The 20,475-nt window shown below is 40.7% G+C and overlaps 1 protein-coding gene across 1 annotated transcript in view; it reads right to left on the bottom strand.

Moving 5' to 3' along the window:
- Window positions 1–19,556, bottom strand: part of LOC115272674 — a 66,826-nt gene extending 47,270 nt beyond the window's left edge. The window contains exons 1-3 of the mRNA XM_029915679.1: window positions 19,490–19,556; window positions 15,036–15,284; window positions 11,010–11,279 (exon numbers count right to left, since the gene is read on the bottom strand). Coding sequence (XP_029771539.1) covers window positions 11,010–11,279; window positions 15,036–15,284; window positions 19,490–19,556 — 586 coding nt within the window. The remainder of the gene's footprint in view (window positions 1–11,009; window positions 11,280–15,035; window positions 15,285–19,489) is intronic.
- Between the last annotated feature and the right edge of the window lie 919 nt (window positions 19,557–20,475).

Raw genomic sequence — 20,475 nt, 5'->3', positions numbered from 1 at the left:
GTGACGTGGCACCGCGCTCCTCCAGCCTGTGCTTCCTTGTGGACTAATGATGTGGAGCATCTTTTCAAGTGCTTATTAACCATTTGTATATCATTTTTGGAGAAATGACTATCCAGGTCCTTTGCCCACTTTTAAATCAGATTATTTGTTTTGTTGTTGTTATTGAGCTTTAGAGGTTGTTTATGTATTCTGAATGTTAATCCCTCATCAGATACAGGTTTGCAAATATCTTCTCCCATTCTGTAGATTACCTTTCACTTCTTGATTATCTGTGAGGCATAAACATTTGTAATTTTCAGGAAGTCCAGGTTATCTATCTTTTTTCTTTTATTGCCGTTCTCTTCATGACATAACCAAGAAGTTGTTTTCAAACAAGTGTTATGGAGATTTCTGTAATGTCTTTTTCCAGGAGTTTTATCATTTCAGCTCTCAATGTTAGATCTTTGATTTACTTTGCTGTAGTTTTGCATATGGTATAGTTAAGGATGCACCTCAGTCTTTTGCATGTAGATATCCAAGTTTCCTAGCACCATTTGTCAAGAATAAAGTGTCCTTCACCCTTTGAATAATCTTGGTGCCTATGTTGAAAATCAATTAATCATACATACAGGGTTTATTTCTGGGTACTTTATTCTCTCACATTGATCTATATGTCCATCCTTGTGCCAATGAAGCATATTGTTTTAATGAATGTAGCTTAGCAGTACACTTCACAGTTGGGAGGTACGAGTCCTCTAACTTTATTGTTTTACTTTTCTTTTTTCAAGAATGCTTTGTTTATTCAGGGCCCCTTGTAATTTCATGTAAGTTTGAGAATCAGCTTTTCTATTTCTTCAAAATCAGTAAATATAATAAAAAGGCTCTTGGAATTCTGATAAGGATTTTGTTACAACCCTGGATAACTTTGTGTAGTATCAACATCTTAACAATATTGTCTTCTTATCCATGAAAATGAACTCTGTTTCCATTTATTTAGATCTTCCTTAATTTCTTCAACAGTGCTTTGTAGTTTTCAGTAGATAAGTCTTTAATGTCCTTGGATAGATTCATTTCTAAATATTTAATTATTTGAGGCAGTATAGAAAATGAAATTGCTTTCCTAATTTTCCTTTCAGATGTTCATTGCCACTGTGCAGAAACAAAGCTGATTTGTGTATGTGAATGTGTGTGTGTGTGTGTGTGTGTGTGTGTGTGTGTGTTGGTCTTACACCCTGAAACTTTGCTGAATACATTTATTATTCTAGTAGATTTCCTGGGAATTCTTTGGGATTTCATCCGTGAATGGAGATAACTTTACCTCTTTATTTATAGTTTGGATGTCTTTTATTTAATTTTCTTATCTAATAGCTCTGGCTATAATTTTCAATATATTGCTGAATAGCATCAGTGAAAGTACCCTTGTATTGTCCCTGATCTCAGTGGAAGTTTTCCATCTTTCACCACTGAGTGTTACTTGTGGGGTTTTCATAAATACCAGTTATCATCTTGAGAAAGTTTTCCTCTATTCTTAGTGTGCTGAGAGTTTTATCATGAAGAGATGTTGGATTTGGTCATGTGTTCTTTCCTGCAACATTTGAGATTATCATGTTTTTTTTTCCTCCATTCTATTAAAATCATATATTACATTGATAGATTTTTTTTTATGTTGAAACACCCTTACCTCATTACGATAAATTCCACTTACTGGGGTGAGTAATCCTTTCAATATGCTGTTGGAAATGATTTGGTAGTATTTTGCAGATTTTTGTACCCATTCGCACAAGCGATATTTGTCTGTAATTTTCTTCTCTTATGATATCTTTATCTAACTTTAGAATTATAGCTTCAGAATAAGTTATAAGGTGACCCCTACTCTCACCATTTTTTTTTTAAGTTTGAAAAGGATTGGTGTTACTTCATAAAAATTTGGCAGAATTCACAGTGAAGACCTCTGGTCCAGGATATTTCTTTGTTGTGCAGTTTTTGATTGTTAAGTCAACTTCTTTAGTAGAGTAGGTTTCTTCTGAATCTCTCCGTCTTCACAGTTCAGCCTTATACATTGTGAGCTTCTGAGAATATTACTGTTTTATCTCACTTATTGAATTTGTGGGTGCACAGTTGTTTCCGGTACCCTCTTATATTCAATCTCTGTAACCTCAACTTCTGATTTTAGTTACTTGAAACTTCTTTTTTCCTTCTTTGTCTATTTGGCTAAACATTTGTCAATTTTGTCAGTCTTTTCAAAGAAGCACGTTTTGGTTTTATTACTTTTCTCTCTTGTTTTTTTTATCCTGTTCAGTTTTCATATGTTTCAGCTTCAGAATTACTTTCTGGCTTCGTACTCTCACTTTGCTCGTATGTTCCTGTCTTTGCCCATGTCTTCCTCTGTCTTTTGGAGCATCTTTAAGTTGTTTAAAGACTTTGTGTATGGGTGCCTGGGTGGCTCAGTCTGTTGAGCGTCCAGCTTCAGCTCAGGACATGATCTCACGGGTCGTGGGTTTGAGCCCTGTGTCAGGCTCTGTGCTGACAGCTCAGAGACTGGAGCCCGCTTCGGATTCTGTGTCTCCCTCTCTCTCTGACCCTCCCCTGTTCACATTGTCTCTGTCTCTCAAAAATAAATAAAAAACATAAAAAAATTTTAAAGACTTTGTCTAGTAAGCCTGCTACCTGGGAATCCTCAGACATAGTTTCTTTGCATTCGTTCTATTCCTTTGAATGGCTCATGCCTTCTTGTTCCTTCATGTGCCTTGTGATGTTCTACTAAAAACTGGACATTTGAGTTTTATAATGTTGTAACTCTGGAAATCAGGTTTCCCCACCCCCCAGGTTTGTGGCAGTTGTTGTTGTTGGTGGTGGTGCTGCTGTTGCTGTAGTCATTATTTCTTGGTGGATTTCTGGGCCAGAGATCTACTTAAGGTGAAGGCTTAAGGTTTTCTCAGGTGTTTCTTGAGCATGAGCACAAGTAGTACTTTCTTAAATTTTTCCATATTTATGGTTGTTTTTGAATGTCCAAACAAAACAAAACAAAACAAAACAAAACAAAACAAAACAAAACATCAGTTTGCAGGTGCAACTCTGTTAAATGTTCTGGAATCACTTCAGTCCATGGGGATTGAGACAGTGGCAGCCAGCTTCTCTGCCCACCAGTCAGCGATCCAACACAGAGAATACACAGTGAGAACACAGAGCCCTGATATTTGGAGGTCAAGTCCTGATTATTCCTCGTGGGCCCTCCAAGTGGCACCATAAATGCAGGCTGGGATCCACCCCACAGCTGCCTGCCATGGGAATGGAGGAGAGAGCGGGATCTGTAGGTAACACTGCACCTGCGGCTGAAATTGATGGAAATTAACAGCAACCCACCAGTTAGGCTGCTCGCTGGAAGCTGCAGAGTTCCGAAATCATCTCTGCAGATTCTTGGCAATTCCTGCTCCCCTGTTCTCCCTGCTGTGTCTCCTGTACTGGGTATTTTTTACTTGCAGTTCCTAGATCCATCCCCTGCTCTCCGTGGATCATACTCACGGACCTCCCTTATCAGCAGACTTCCGCACTAGCAGGAGATCCGAGGAGATTTGGGAGCAGGAGGAGAGGAGTGAGAGTGTTCCGCCCTGCACATCCCCACACATCCCAGCGTTGCCACAGTTAGACCAGTGTGTGGAACATGTGCAGTGTGTGTGCACATGCGTAATGTCTAAAGAAAGTAATTTCTGGTTTAATAATAATAAAATGCCTACAGTAATAATGACGGTATTGTGACTGAGACATATACACACATGAACACTTACATATGCATATGTCTGTATATGTGCATGGATATTTATATGTGTGTATAGACACCACTCAAAGGAGTTATGGATTATAGATACCAACTCCACCATTTTCATCTGAAAGTTTAAGAAAGTGACTTCCAAGGGCACCTGGTTGGCTCAGTTGATTAATTAAGGGTCCAACTCTTGATTTCAGCTCAGGTCATGCCCTCAGAATCGTGGGATTGAGCCCTGTATCAGGTTCTGTGCTGAGCATGGAGTCTGCTTGGGATTCTCTCTCTGTCTCTTCCTCTGCCCCTCACCCACTCATTCTCTCTCTCAAAATAAATAAATAAACATTTAAGAAAGTGAGTTCCAGGGAAGTTAAATGACCAGCCTCAAATTACGAAGCTGGTTAGTGATTACGTGCTTCCAGATGTGTGGGGGCACATCCTACCCAGGGAAGGGTCTCTCCACTGGGTGTGAATCACTTCCACAAGCATGCTGTGGCCTAGGTCTTCAGATGTCCTGGCCTGGCCCGTGAGGCCTGGGACACAGTCAGACTCCTTGTCACTGGTGATGAGAGCCGGACAAGTGCGGCCCCCACCTCCCTCACGGTGGATAAATCTTCAGAACAAAGGCAGGTCAGATGTATCGTGCTTCTTCTCCCACACCCACAGACCCACGCTATCGAAGATCAGTCAGCTCTTTGTTTATCTGCTAGTTTTTGCCAGAACTATTTCTCTACTCTCTCTTACTAACGAATGGTGGAAGGAGTTTCTGAAAAGAAGGACAGGGGATGGAGAATGGACTCTCACCCAAGGTAAGAATAAAGGAAGAAGAGCAGTGAGCAAGGACACATGTAAGCTTTTTATTCATTGATTTCTGTGGAATGGACTAGAATAGTTTCCCTGCTTCCTTCTCCCATCTCTTCTCTTTAGCAAAACTTGATCAAATTGTCTACCTACTTCAGTCTACACTGATCACAACTGATGTAGGGGCATTGTTCTTATGGCCTCTGTTTATACATATTTTTAGCATCTATATATAATGCCTTGCGGCATTACTACTTATTTCATTATCACTTATCTATTTTTCCTAATAGAGTGAAAATACCTACCTGTAATTATCTTGTAGCCCTTATAGTGTTTCAAGATACCACTTAAAAAAAGATATTTTCAGTCTTTGGATCTCTGCATATTTTTTCATCTAGGGAAACTTGTTGTAGCCTGATGTTGAAAAGACCACCAAAGCCGAATTGAGGCGAGGCAAAACTTTATTTACGGCCAGACCAACCTGAACTGCAGATGGTAGGGAGCAGAGAATGGCCCCAAACAATGGATACATTGAGATTATATAGGCATACATAGGATTCTGTGATAGCCAGTTACATTATGATATGCCGATCACCAGTTTTGATAGGAACCAATCAAGTTTGTTCTTTGCCAATCATAGTGGGACAGTGACTAAGCACTTTTCCGTAGGTGTGACCTTGGTCAGACCATAGAAAAGGGGCTTGGGAACAGTTTACAACAAAACATTCAGTATGTTAACCCCTTACATTCCAAAGGAAGTTAACCCATTACATTCCAAGCTAGCCTACAAGAAAACTGTCAACTTCATTTTACTGACCCCTGCCATTCCACACACTGATCACCTCACCCTTCCAGCCTCCTTTGTGTGTAGTTCAGGAATCTTTCATGAGGAGAGAGTTTGGGTTTGCCTGTGGTTTATGTGGATGCGGACTCTACTTTTTTTTAATGTTTATTTATTTTGAGGGAGAGAGAGCAAGAATAGAGGAGGGTAGAGTGGGAAACAGAGAACCCCAAGCAGGCTTCACACTTTCAGTGTGGATCCTGATGCAGGGCTCGAACTCATAAATTATGAGATCTTGACCTGAGCCAAAATCAAGAGTCAGATGCTCAATCCACTGAGCGACCCAGGTACCCCTGATTCTGCTCTCCTAGCAAGTTTTGGCATTTGATGTGGTACGCTGGCTATCTTGTTATCCATACCACCCTAGAGAACATCACAGAGAAGAGCACTCATTCTCTTGAAAGAAGGAGAAAGCTTTGTAAGAAGACATACATCTTTGCTTGAAAGAGTTATAAATTTGTCCAGCACCTTGTTAACAGAGATGAATTGTGGTCAGGCAAGCTTGACCTCCTTTGTGAAGAAACTTATCTGATTATAAGATCTACCCAAGAGGCAGAGATGCGTTCATGTGAGTCTTTGGTGAAGACTGGAAGGAAAGAAGTCTAATAAGGTTCTATTGATCTGCCTCAATTCTCGGAATTGTAAGAATGTACTTTAAATCGAGTCTTTGGTTCATATGGAGTGTCCGGCTTTTCCCTGAGAATAATAGAAGTGACTTGTGTTTTGCATAAGTATCTCCGTCCCTTCTCCCCACAACCTACATAGATATAGACATTTGCTTGACTTTTTTTGTTTTTGTTTTTTAATTTCTGTATGTTATTTTTAAAAATCTGGGTTCTTGCCTCAACTGAACCACAAGGGGAAGGTTTTATTTGCTTTTGGTGTTATTGTTGTTTTCCTTTCCCTGCAGGGTAAGGAGCAGCCAGGGGACAGGACAGGGTGAGGTCTGTTGTGGTGGGGATGGGAACGTGGGGGAACTGTCATCGCTGGAGACCCAGAGCTCACCACAGAGGACAGTCTCCCGTTGTGTTGGGGATCATCAGGGGGGCAGGTTCAGGCTGGAGGATATCAGTAATCATGTCCCTTCTGACTAGCCTTTAGTTCACTTTTTGGGAAATGTTCCCCCAAAAGCCCTAAAGGAGCCCCCAGAGACAGGAGAGAACTGGACAGAAAGGGTCTTTGGGCTTTACTCAGTATGGACCTGGGATGGAGGAAGGACATACTCAGAATTAACAGTGCATGTGATGCAGACTCACAAATAACAGGATTTCAGTAGACCTCCATTTTTTTTCAGTGCAGCATCATCAGATAGAAAGGACTCCTTGTCCAAGAATCACTACATGTTAATAACTACAAGGATGCTCTTGGGGAGCAGGCTTGAGTTGTCTTTCTACCACATGGTAACAGTGTAAACTTAGATTTCATGATGTCCCTGCTCTTCAGTTTCCTCCATTGAAAGCAAGGACAAATCTAGCACCTTCCTTATTAGATTTTTGTGAGGATTTGAGGAGTTAATATAGAGGAAGTGCTTCACACAGCACCTGTATATATTAAGCTTTATTTTTAAGCATTAACATCATTATTATTATGTGGCTGCTACAATTACAATGTGGACTCAGGAAACAATGGAATCAGAGTTGGGTTCTATATATGCACGTATATGTCACACTGCATCAGAAAGTGACAAGTTTGCCTCCCTGCATTTGTTCCCAGGGGTTGAGGTGAGTTTCTTTGGTCTAGAATGAGTTTCTTTGGTCTAGAGTTTAGTGCTGTCTCCGATTCTTTGAATTACTGAAACCATCCTGGTGCTTTGCCATGGACCCCTTTTCTTTTATCTTTCTTATTATGATCTTATCTGGTCCCATGATGCTTAACTGATAGCTCCTACCTTTACATCTCTGGTTCTTCCAATGTCCAGATCTATGTATTCATCCCTCTTCTTAACCCCTACTCTTAGATGCACATGATAATCTTGGATTCAGTGCATCCAAACCTTTGATATATTCAGCCATCCTAATTGATTTTCTCTCGTGTTTCTGCTTCTTAATAAACGACGCTACTGGCCATCATTTGCCAACCTGAAAACCTAGGAGTCCTCCCTGATTGCCAGAGTCCAGCTCCTGCAGGTCCAGGGTTCCCCCGAAGGATGATGGTGTAGGCCAAAGAGAGAGTGAGAGAGCCTTGCGTTCGTTCTGATCACCAGACAGGCACCCCTGCCCATCTGGCAGGCATCTCCACCTTGTCTGGTTCTCGAGGTTTATTTATGGCAAAAGGTACAAGGACAAGAAAGGGCAGTAAATGATTTCCCATAGATAAGTTTTATAATTTTAGCCACAGGCACTCATAGTATCATAGGTAATTTTATAAAACCTCAGGTCTAGCCTCAAGGAAGTGACCTTTAACCAAGAGGCAAACAGGATTGTTTAGTAAAGATCAGTTTTTTATGAGTAAGGGTCATTAGGCTGTTTATAACTCTAAGAGAAAGTTCCCAGAAAAACAGGTTCTCAGGAGATAGGCTTGCTCTCATAGTCCTAAAGATGACTGATACATTTTATTGCAGTAGTGACGATCACAAAGGCATTCAGGCCCAGAAGGTATTCAGTTATTAGTATTGCTTAGGGGAAAATTATGTGTTGCATTAGGGTGTATCTAGTTTACTTATCTTTTCCCTGACCAGGTGCAATCACATCTCAGGGACAGGGCAGGGGGACAAGCCACTTCTGACACTAATCAGCAAGGCATTTTGAGGTTTGGTGCCCAAGCAGAAATGAAAAATTTCAAGAGGGTAGATTTTGGGAGCTATCTGGGGGCAAGAGACCGTGCAAACTTGCCGCACCCTCACCAGGAATTTTCACTCTACCAGTAAGTTCAAATAGCTCCCAACACCTGATCCCACCATCTCCCTCACCTTCTACCCATTTCATGCCCCAGATCCATTTTATCAGCATAACCTGTTAACTCTACCACTGAAACACAGCCTGTGTGTGCGTTCTTACCTCCCGCTGCTCCTCTCCCCTTCCAGCACCCATAATCTTCCATATGGATGACAGAAGTAACCTGAGAACATATCTCTCCATGTCTGCCCTCCCCCCACTGCATTCTCTTGTCCTGATAGACCAAATGGTATTTATTTTTAGTTTATTTATTCTATTTCAATCCAGGTCACTGAACATATAGTGTAATAATGGTTTCAGGAGTAGAATTCAGTGACTCATCACTTACATACAACACCGAGTCTGATCACAAGTGTCCTCCTTCGTGCCCATCATCCATCTAGCCCATCTCCCTGCCCACCTCCCCTCCAGCTACCCTCAGTTTGTTCTTTGTATTTAAGAGTCCCTGATCGTTTGCCAAAATAGCATTTTTAAAAGGTACTCTTCCTTCATTTCTGAACCTCATTCATTGACCTTTCTGCCCTTAGTGATTCCACTAAGATTCTACAGGAAATGACGTGAATATCCTCAAGAATAAAACTTGCAGAGACACTCATCAGACAATTTTACAGTCTCTTCTCTGAAGAGACACTTTGAATTAACTTTGTCTTCTGGGCAGTTGACACTAGGTGAAACACTCCACTGGATTCTTATCACACTGAAAATAATATCCATGTGGCTGTAGCGTGCTGTTTGAGGACCTCTTTGATCAAGTCCCTGCCTAAACCTGGACTTCATTTCATTCTTGCTCAACAACAGAGTCAATTTTATTGTGTGTTTCTCAAACACCCCATGCCTGTTGCTGCCTTAAAAACTTTTCTCTTGTGAGAAAAGCAAAGACTCTTTGCTCTCTCTACTTGTGCTTTTCTTTCCCTGCATCCAGGTAAGAGTGGCTTGTGTCATTCATGTCATTAGCATGACCATAATAGATCACCTACTCCAGGTAGCCTTCTACTCATTTGCTACCTACCCTGTCACATTATTATCTTTTGTTTTTCTTTATCTTATCAATTTCTGCAAACATTTCATTTATTTTTTTACTTTTAATCACCACCCCCTTCTCACCAGAGTCTCAAATCCATATGAGTCATATTTTAAAGTTATACATGCCCAAGATGAGAAAGAATGATTGGCAATAGTTACTCAAAGCTTTTATTGGAAAAAAAAAAAAGATAAGAATAAAGAAACAAGGGAAGGAAGGAAAGAAGGTAGGAAGGAAGGAAGTAAAAGAGGGAGGGAGGGAGAAAGGAACGAGCTGTGAGTTTTAAGAATTTCAGATTAAATTTTGACTTACTGTTTCACACACTGCCTCCCACTGGCAAAGTAGGCTGTAGGACATCCGGGCCTCATTAGCAATTTAGTGCAAGGCCCGTGAATGCAGGTGAGTGTGTTCTGTTTGAGGAAGCCCAGTGTGACTGACAAGAGCATGGGTTGCTGTGAGAAACGGGGTCAGAGCTGAGCCTGGAGAAGTAGAACGTGTGCCAATTTAGGAACTGTGGGCTTTGGCCTCAGGAAAATGAGAGGGCAAAACATTTCAAGTTCTGGAAAGACATTTTTTTGATCACTCTATTTTGTCCCCTGTCACCTTATTATCATTAGCATTTAGTATGTTTCCTGAAGCAAAAGTGTTGGATCTGGCTCAATGAAGACCATGAGAAACATTTCTAAGATTTCTAATAGTAAATAAAATAATAATAATAATAAAACAAGAAGTAGGGAAAAGATTGGCACTTTATTTATGCAGAAGAGATGGTCTGTGAGTTCTATCATTATCAAAAATGTTAATAGTATATTTTAGGGTGGGAGGAATATTGCCAGAGAAATTGATGTGATGTGAAGTGGGGGTTCAAGAGTGATCTGTCGGAGAAGAATTATTGAGATGTCCTCGGTCCATAAAAGTGGTTTTATTAGAGCATGGGGACAGGACCCAGGGGCAGAGAGAGCTGACCTGGGATTGTGAGGAGTGACTGATTATACACTGTGGAGCTGGGGGAGGTAAAGACAAAGGAAGTTTCCAAAAAGATTTTTATGTTAAAGAAGACTCTGGAAATCCTGGAGTCCTACCTATTGTCAAGTTAAGATTGTTTTTCCCACTAGCAAAACATTAACATTAAGACAGTTGGGGCTTCCTGGAGAAATACTATACTCTGACTGTAAGTATTTGTCAATGGACTACAAGTTATAAGGAAATTTAATTTTATCTACATTTCTTTTTGCCCTAGTTCTCCACATCGAAATGGCTTAAGAGCATATCTAAATCAGGTGAGTAGAGAGGAAGCTGGGGGAAGTGCTTCTAGTTTCTCTTTAGGAACCTTCAGGAACCACAAGGGTATACTATTAATGACCAAAATAAAGGTCTTTGTCTTGTATTTACCTGGGGAGACCAGAATAAAGTCTTTCAAGTGATTTCTGGAGGACTGAATTGCTACCCTCTAACAGATACTTCAAACAAAGATGTTGTCTAAACATTGGGGCAAAGAGCTAGAAGTTTTGTAGAGACAAAGCAAAGGAGAACAAGGAGAGCAGGTCAGTATGATTTGTGGCCTTTGAATGGGAGGCTGAGGGTGAGTGGATAAAGGAGGTTAAGAGCTGTCCAGGCGTGTATTATCTGGTAAGTGACTCGGAAAGCAGGTACTGGGTACCCAGATGCAAGTGCAAGTTGAAACATTCCTTAAGCAGAATTGAGGAATCTTACCTGAAGAAAATCCCAACTTGCAAGTAAGGATGGAACCTGTCTTGGAGATAGAGTCAATAGATATTTGGCTGGCATGAGACCTTATGCACACTGTGATGTTGACCAAGTCACGGGCCTTGGTTACAGTTGTGGTATTTCCTTTTATCACTATGTCAATCTCCTCTTGGTTCAGCACCTTTCTGCTTAGCACATCCAGAAGGTTATTAAGTGCGTCCTCAGATACTGAGTTAACAAACATTTTCCTTTTTTCCAGGAACTTCTTGCTTATCTCTTGGAAGCACAGAAATATTGAGACTTGTAAACACCTTAAGAAATCCAACTCTATCACCTCAATACTGGGATTCTCCCTTTTCTATATTTCCTCTCTATTGGTTAGTTATTCCAAAGAATGGCTGACTTACTGTATCCAAGGGCCCTCCACATTCATCTAAGCCCATCAATGCTCTTGTCCAGAATTCTAACCCAGCTATGTTAAAGCAAGGCTACACTTACCCAAGTCATTCTTGTTCTGCTTTCTTGACTTATCTGGCAGGGTCCAGGGAGCTTGACCTGAGCTATTGCTCCAATGAATATGTGTTTGGAAATCAGAATCAGTAATGGTCTTATTCATATCATTTTAATTTCTCTTATTTAAGGACAGCAATTTGAGCATTCAGGGAAGATTCACAGAAGAGCCTCAGGAAATGAGGTCACACACCTTCCTTGCATTTACTTTTCCTTCTGAAACATCAGGAAACACCAGCTAAATACCTGGCTTATGGATGCCCCATGCCTTAAAGCCTGAGAAAACATACATGAGTAAAGAAGGCCCATTTCTCTCTTCTCTAGACAAACACTGTGCACACAAACTAAACAGAGTCCAGTATAATAACAACTTAACTTTTAGCAGGTCAATTTTGTCCCCCAAATAGTTCTCCTAAAAACACAACCTGATAACAAACAAACAAACCAACAAATACCCAAAGACCTTCTAAGCCTTGGTCTCCATGCCTCTCATGGGGCCAGAAAAAAAGCAAGGGGAAAAAAATACTCAGAGAGACCAGGATCCTCCTGTCAGACAAGGCGTGTTGACACCTTGGGGCACAGTATCCCAGTGCACATGTGAATGACTCTATGTATACCTGGTTTTGTTTGTGTAGGAGAGTATTTTCTCCTCTCAGGAGTTCTTTTTATGGAAGAAACTCTGTAGGTTGCTTTTTCATTTTTGTGATTAATTCCTTCACTGTGCAGAAGAAGCTTTCTACTTTGATGTAGTGCCAGTAGGTTGTGTCTAGGTTGTGTTTGTGCTTGTATCACTGCCAAAGCCAATGTCTGGGGTCTTTCTTGCTATGTTTTCTTGCAGGAATTTTACACTTTCAGTCCTTATATTTAAATCTAATCCATTTTGAGTTAATTTGTGTGAGTGGTGTAAGATAGGAGCCCAATTTCCTTCTGCTTCTGAAAGTCCTTTTCCCCCCAACACTGTTTATTGAAGACACTGTCCATTCCCTATTAAGTATTCCTTACTCACTTGTCAAATATTAATTGACTGTGTATGTGCTGGTATATATCTTAACTCTCAATTCTGTGCCATTGGTCAGTGTATCCATTTTTATTCCAGTGACATGCATTTTTGCTTATTATAGTTTTGTAACATAGTTTGTAATCAGGAAGTTTGATGCCTCCAGCTTTGTTCCTCTTAAGACTGCTTCAGCTATTCAGGGTCTTTGTCGAGTTTTCAAATGAAAAGGATTAATATCCAAAACATGTAAGAAACTCATACAACTCAATTGCAAAAACACAAAAAACTGATTAAAAATGGGCCAAGGGCATTAATGGACTATTTTTCTAAGGATGACCTACCCTCGGCCAACAGGTACATAAAAAGGGGGTTAACAACATTAACCATTCAGGGGGATACAAATTAAAACCATTGTGATATATCATCTCACACCTGTGAGAATGGCTAACAATGTCAGGCAAAAGAAAGTGCTGATAGATTTGTAGAGAAAAGGGAACCCTCATGCCCTACTGGTGGGGAGATAATCTGCTGGCCACTATGGAAAATAGGAAGGAAGCTTTTCAAAAATATTTAGAAATATAACTACTATGTGACCACCAATCCAATTTCTGGGTGTATATCTAAAGGAAATGGAACCACTGTCACAAAGAGGTGTCTGTCTCCCATGTTTATTACACATTGTTCATAGTCAAGGCATAGAAGGAACGTTGGTGTCCATTAACATCACTGGGTAAGGAAAGCATAGGATATATACCCTAGAATATCATTCAGTCATGAAAATGAAGAGAACAGTGCATTTGGGACAACATGGATGAGCCTTGGATGCACTGTGCTGAGTGAGATAAGTCAGAGAAAGACAAATACTGTCTGATCTCGCTTATTTGTAAAATCTAAAAACGCTGAACTTAAGAGAAACCTAGTAAAGTGGTTGCCAGGGACTGGGAGGGGGGGAAACGAGATGTTGATCTAAGGATATAACCATTTGGTCCTCCTGTGGTAACGCCCATCCCTAAGGAATATGGTGGGGCCTCCTCAGAACAAAGGAAGGCAGCGTGGCCCAATCAAGTCCTAGACATGTATGTGTAGCTCTGACATGACTCTGTAACTTGGACTGTGTTCAGTAAGACTATATGTGTCACATATATGGGAGACAGAAAAGTAGAAATTGCATAAAAGACTACACCCTTTTGGGTCTTAGCCTGCCGAGCCTGTACTGGTATGAATCAAGCTGCTTCCTATAAAGAAGAGGCTCGGAGTCCTGTCTCTCTGTGAGAATCCTGCTACACTAAGATGAATACCTTATGGGGTCCTAACGCACAGCTTGGTGACTCCCGTTAACGACACTGCATTATATTCTCAAAAGCTGCTAGGAGAATAGATGTCAAATACTCACACACACACATACAAAGACAACTACGTGAAGTGACAGATGTTATTAACTAACCTAATTGTTGGTGATCATTTATATGCATGTGTGTGTATATATATATATATATATATATATATATATCACACTGTACATTTTAAACTTACACAGTGTTACACATCAGTATCTCAGAAAATCTGGGACACAGAAAGAGTGAAGTAGGAGAATGAAACATTGACATGGGAGATCACTAAACTGAAAACCAAACCAGTTGGATTTATAATGGGCTTCCAAAGCCACAGGCACCTTGTCCCAGCAGCCAGCGGGCCACCACAGGCAGAAGGAAGGCTCCCAGAGCCTTTCTGTTCCCAACCTCAGCAAAAGGAAGTCCTCTTATCTACGAGAGACTAGAGTTTACCTTAGAAGGAAACAGACTTTCGTGAACTTTCCAGTCAGTCTTCATAGGCTGTTGCATCATATGGGGAACCAGGAAACAATTCATGCTGCATGTTGTGTTTATTGTAGGAAATAAATCCCAGGGTGTCCTTAAACCCCATTTGCAACTTTAATGAAAGGGGGCATAACAATACTGATGGGGTAGCATAAGGCAGGCTGACAGGCTTCAAATCCCTCCCCCTGCCCCGCGTGGGACATGTGTGACATTCTCCCAGTGCTCCTGGCTGCCCAAAAACAAGGCAAGGAAAACAAATGGTTAATAGACAGAGATCACAGTCCCACAGGACCGAAGTTTCCATCACCCTCCATAGTGATGTGTCACCTTGGATTTAGTGTCAGTTGCCTTAACTATAAAATGGGAATAATAATAATATAAGCAATGATGTGTAGGTTAAATCACACAGTTGATTTAATAAACACTGATACAGTGCTATGTGCATGCACATTTCAGTTATGTATTAATTTAACACACACAATGATCTGGCGAAGTGGTTGACATCATAAAGTCCATTTTGCAGATGAGAAAATCAAGACAGAAAGGGTAACGGACTCTCCCAAGATCACACAGCAGATCACTGGCAGAGCTGGAATTCAAACCCCAGGTGGTTTGGCAGCCGAAGCCCATTCTTCATTGCGCCAGGCTGCCTCCCCTCCCCAGAAACTGGTGTGGATTCCTGTGCTGTGTCCTGCTTCCCTTTTGTACTTTTCGACACCGTGTCCTTACAACCATGGGCTTGATGGCACTCGAGCTCCTTCGTCTGATGAATCATGGGCCTGCAATACTTGCCAGAGCCATAGAGGAGCCGCAGCGAGAACCGGGTTGACTCCTCCCCGGGGCCAGCCCTCTGCCGTAGCACAAGCCGCTTCCTTCCGGAGCCCTGTGCCAAGTCTTCTGAGAACAGAAGGAGGATCATATCGTGGAAGGACCTGCTTTCAGAAGGCTTGCGATAGGCTGGGGGACAAAAGCATAAGTGCAAGAGAAAATGTGTGGTGACAGAGGCGAGTGGAGAAGCCACTAGCTGGGAAGACAGAGAAGGAGGGCTACAGTAGGATTGCAGAAAGGGAAGGATTTACAACTGCCTGGGACTTTCCAGAATGGCAGAGGTCTGAGTGCACAGGACACAACAGAGAGGGGTGGTGGTTAAGGAGCTCCTCCTGAGGGCGGGGTTTGTGGCGAGTGCTTTCCACACAATAGGGCATTGTTCCCTGTGTCCCTGTGAAGATGTTAGTGCCAGATCTCCGTTTTACAGATGGGTTAAAGCTTTTGCAATAAGTCACGTTGTTAGTATCTGGTAGAAATCAAATTTCCACTTCTTCCAATTTCTAAAGCTCAGCTATTTCATATGCAAATACAAAAGAAGGAAGGGCATCACATGCTTATAGAGCGGCATAAAGAATCAAAGTATGCAAATCAGAATGCTAGAAGGACCTCAGGAAGAGAGACTTGGTGAAGAGGTCTCTTTCCGTTGAAACAGGGAGTGCTTGTTACCTAGCGCTGTGGAAACAAAGTTGTCTAGGTAAATCGGTTTCTTTACAAGGACTTCTCACTAACTGATATTTTCTCTGCTTGTTCATTTATTGTCTGTCTTTCTCTGCTACAAAATGAGCTCCCAGGAAAGAGTGACCTTGACCTTTCCCTTTTTTCCTTTGCTTCTCTGTCCACAGCCCCCTAAGACCATGTTTGCTGGCTAAAACGTAATAAAATCTATGTTGTATGATATGAATGTTACGGGAGAATAAGTAATAAACATAGCAAGTTTGTGAATGAAAAATAATTTAGGAAAATATCTGAGAATATAAGGCAATTAATTTAAAATTCAGAATTAAACCCTGAAGATTAATGTAAGAAAGATAAATCTAAATTATTGAGTTCAATCGTAATAGAAAACCTGATTTATTGTCATTCATTAAATACATATTTATGGAGTGTCTAATAAATGTCCAGCAGTGAATTAGGATCTAGGGTTTCAAAACAACAATAAAATATTGTCCTGGTTCTTAAAGAATTTTACTGAGTCCTAGGGATTTCGGATATGTGAGTTATTCATCAGTGTTACTGAATTAATAATTAATAATGCATGTAATCATCTGTTCTGCTGCTGCATGAACAAGTTTGGAAATAGCTTTTCTGTAGAATAAAAGTTCTAGGCTATTTTTTTCTCATAAGTTAATGAGTGCGAGGACAACTCAGTACAATCGTAGGCTGTATTCACCGTAATTCACTATCTAAATCACACCCAGAATTTTCCTTCATCTATAAGAGCAATTTTTAAGGTTTTTTGGCTAAATAGAGACTATGTAGTATTTCAAATCTGGAAGATGAAGGCCTAAGGGAACTGCAAGGAGCGATACAATTTGATTATTTTGAGCCCATTTTACAATATATTACAAGATAAAATCTATGATTATGTCCTGGCTGTTTCCGCCAATATCATCAGGATAAAAGAAAAGGACTGCAAACATAATAAAATCAAATGTATTAAGTAAAAACTTTGGAATCTTAAATGATTTGTAAATATCTCTGTGAGTTCACCCTATGTCCATTTTTAATAAAATGCACATCTCCTCACTCCGTGCAAGGCCAGTGTAGTAGTCATGGCCACCTTTGGGGGTCCAGGTAGAATCCTTCAATTCCTTGTGCCACCACCAGGAGCCCTGCTAGAAATAGCTGATCCCAGGTTAAGGACCAGGGATGTAAGGGAATGTGAGATGTCTTCTTGAGCCTGAAAGCATGAGTGTTCTTAATGGGTCACGTTAAAAAGACACGGGAGCCAGCCTGAGAGACTCCCACTGGTCAAAGCTGGGGAAGTTTTTACTCAAAAAAGTGAGGTCTCCAAATGGTTTCAAAACATAGAATATATTTTAAAAACCAGTGTGCACCAAGTTTATTTATTTATTTTTTTTTTAGAAGTAAGAGAAATAAAATAAAACTCTTGATCACCAGTTAACATTACTAAGGCACTCATTAATGAATCTGGTGTTCGATCATGAAAGGGAAGTGAGTTAACCCTTTGTCTTCTTTTTCTTGTGTGAATTATGTGTCAGGATCACAAGTTAGACCTAGTACCTGAGGGAACATTCTTATATTACGAAGAATTTAGCTGATTAATAGAAAACCATTATTGTGTGATTGGTAATGGAAGAGGTGTCACGGCAATGGCAGCGAATGGCAGAAATCATGAATTGAAGGTTGACTGTCATCACCTGAACTGCCCATCATTTTTAGCATTTGTTAAAGCCGAGGCATCCAGATATTATATAGCTTCTGGAATGATGTGGCACAGACTACTCAGTGTGACTCAAGTCACAGTCTTGCAAAGAAGTTAACTTGAACTTAATCAGGATTTTAGAACCAACTTCCAGTATACAGGAAATCTGGAGCACAGATGAACTTGTTAACCACAAGCGAGCAGTCAGTCACATCTAGAATAGGGGATATTCTATAGGTCAGTTTACCCAATTTCTTCAAAAAGTTCATTGTACTTTAAAAGGGGAGGAATTTTTCTATTTATATTTGTAAATGCAAAGAGTATACCTTATTTGGATTCTCATCTAGACAAACCAAGTATAAAAATGCATTTTTCAAAACAAAAAATGAGCTAGATTATATAACTCAAAGAAAGGGAAGTCAAGCATGTACCACTATACATTCATATATACACACACACACAAACTCAGACACACTCAAATATTGTCACTTTATTCAAGTGTTTAAGGTTAGCCTTGCCCATGATAAGTCATACTGATGTCAAGTGACCCCTGCCACAAAGCGTACTTGATGCTTGTGGTCTTTCTCCCCAAAATCTGTGACTCTAACCTATTTGTGGGTAAACATCAGACAAATCTCAAAGAACTATAAAATAGTTCTTTTAATGTGTCAAGCTTCTAAAGATCAAGTTAACGTTCTGTTGTAGTCATTCTGCAAATCTAAGACTTTCCACCAGATTTATACTAAAATATGGAATGGGGTTTAGGGTTATTCCTACTCAGATAAAAGGCTTCAGTTTTTAAATCATAATCTACTTTGGTGGTTGGATATGTTTTTTTCCCCAAATTGAATGGTATGGGGTAGGTACTGTAATAATTTTTACATACAATTTTAGATAAGTGGCTATCATGAGAAATTTAGGATGGCTTAATCCAAACTTTGGAGATGATGAAAAAAACTACAAAAATTGTGGTGTAAAATGGCCCAGAATGAGGCTGCCAAAGAAAATCCTGCTGTAGTCAGTTACTTTAGAAAGAACAAAGTCTAGTGTTAAGATTACCCTTGGCTCCCACTGAACAGACTCTAGATGTGGGAGAATTTATGTTACATATTTTAATTTCCTGATAGTAGGAAGATATTAGTGTTCTCACTTTACCCAGGGAAACCTGATGACTGGTAGTTAATAGCTCTCAAACTTTAGGCATTGTACTGTGGCCTTTGCTGTGAGCATCCAGGGTAGACAGTGGAAATCACATAGGCCAATATGGGCAGAAGAGACGAGTGGGGACACTGACCCAGGGAGAATGTTACATTGACTTAATTACAGGTCAACCCCGAAAAATTTCCAGGAACTTCCAAAGCGCTTTGACCAATGTCAATAGACATTGTAGGTGGATATGTAGAAACACAAAACAGGCCAGGGAATTCTGCTGATGGTTTTTCGAAGATCACATTTTCCCCTAGTACCAGGCCCAAGAATCAACAGGAACAAAAACAATGAAAACTGGGAAAATATGGAGGGATAGGCGTGTGTGGGGGGGAGCAGACAAGTTCTGTTCACTCTCCAAACCTGATAACTCTTCTCTAGGTCTCTTTCTCTCTGTGTCTCTGTGTCTCTGTCTGTCTGTCTGTCTGTCTGTCTGTCTGTCTCTCTCTCTCTCTCTCTCTCACACACACACACACACACACAAACACAAACACACACACACATCCTGTCTTCTGTTTTTTCCTTTTTACTACCCCCTTATAAGTGAGTGGAATTACTAATTACTTTTTCTTTGAGGTGTTAGAGAGAGAGGCAGGGAGGAGTTAGGGAAGTGACACTCAGGCACTGGGCAGGTGTGTCCTGCCCAGGGGCGACATATGGCTGCAACAGTAAGTATTATGACTGTAATTATGGCTGGCTCAGCCCCAGCCAACTCACTGGTGTTGTGTTTTAACCCCCTTACAAGGGGCAACGTCCATGACAGTTCTGATAAGGACCACAGTGGGCCCCAAACTCCCATCCTGACCCATAGGAGCATACCTTTAGGGTATTGGAAGCAACTTCATCAAGACCCAAGACCCATGGAAGCTTAAAAGGAAGAGGACACCCCTGGCCCCCAGCACCACCGGCTTCCCTAGCCTTCCTATTCTCCTTCCTTAGCTGTACTTACCCATTTATTGAATCTAGGCTGGGTAGCCTTACTGTTCTATCCTTGTATTTTCTTGCAAGGAGAACAAGAACCTTTTGGTGATCAGGGGACATACTCCCAATGAGGGTTTAGGACAATGAAGGGACTTTGCTTTGCAGTGGATGAGAAGCTACCCTTCTCTAAGCTTCTTTGATTTAGGACCCTTTACCCTAAGAATTCTCATCTGCCTTAGGCCTGAGACCCACAGTTTATTTCCCCTCATTTCCCAACCCCTAATGGTCTATGCAATTAGAGCCAGCAATGACCTTACTTACATTAGGTGACAGAAATGGTTTTCCAAACACTCTATCTGCTTTGGAAACCTCTGTGAACTTCCAGACAGTTCTATGCCTTAAGAATTGATATTTGAATAATTGTAATTATTGAGTGTTTGTGGGTGTGTGTGTGTGTGTGTTAATGAGCACAGACTCTGGCAATTAACAACCTACTATCTTCATATTTTGAACAACAATTTCCCTACATGCTTTTGAAAATGTTCTTCCTTTTTAGGAAAAAAAATTGTTTTGAATAAGGATGTCCTGGGTTATGTTGATCTCCCCTGTCCCAAACATGGACATAGCCATCTTTCAAGGAGCCCTGATTTCTTTGCGTAAGGAAGAGTATTAGAGACAAAAATCTCGGAGCTACAGACGTGCTGTTGGTGTGCCTGCACAGGTGCATGTTGTAATGTTTTACATGAGCATTCACGGTGAAGCGAAATGGCATGTATTAGCCTTTCCCAAGATGAAATTTTCTTTTTC

This window comes from Suricata suricatta, chromosome 11 (genome assembly GCF_006229205.1).
Source record: "Suricata suricatta isolate VVHF042 chromosome 11, meerkat_22Aug2017_6uvM2_HiC, whole genome shotgun sequence".
NCBI lineage: Eukaryota > Metazoa > Chordata > Mammalia > Carnivora > Herpestidae > Suricata > Suricata suricatta.
The sequence above is the reverse complement of the archived record's forward strand: the minus strand, read 5'-3'. Positions and strand labels throughout refer to the sequence as shown.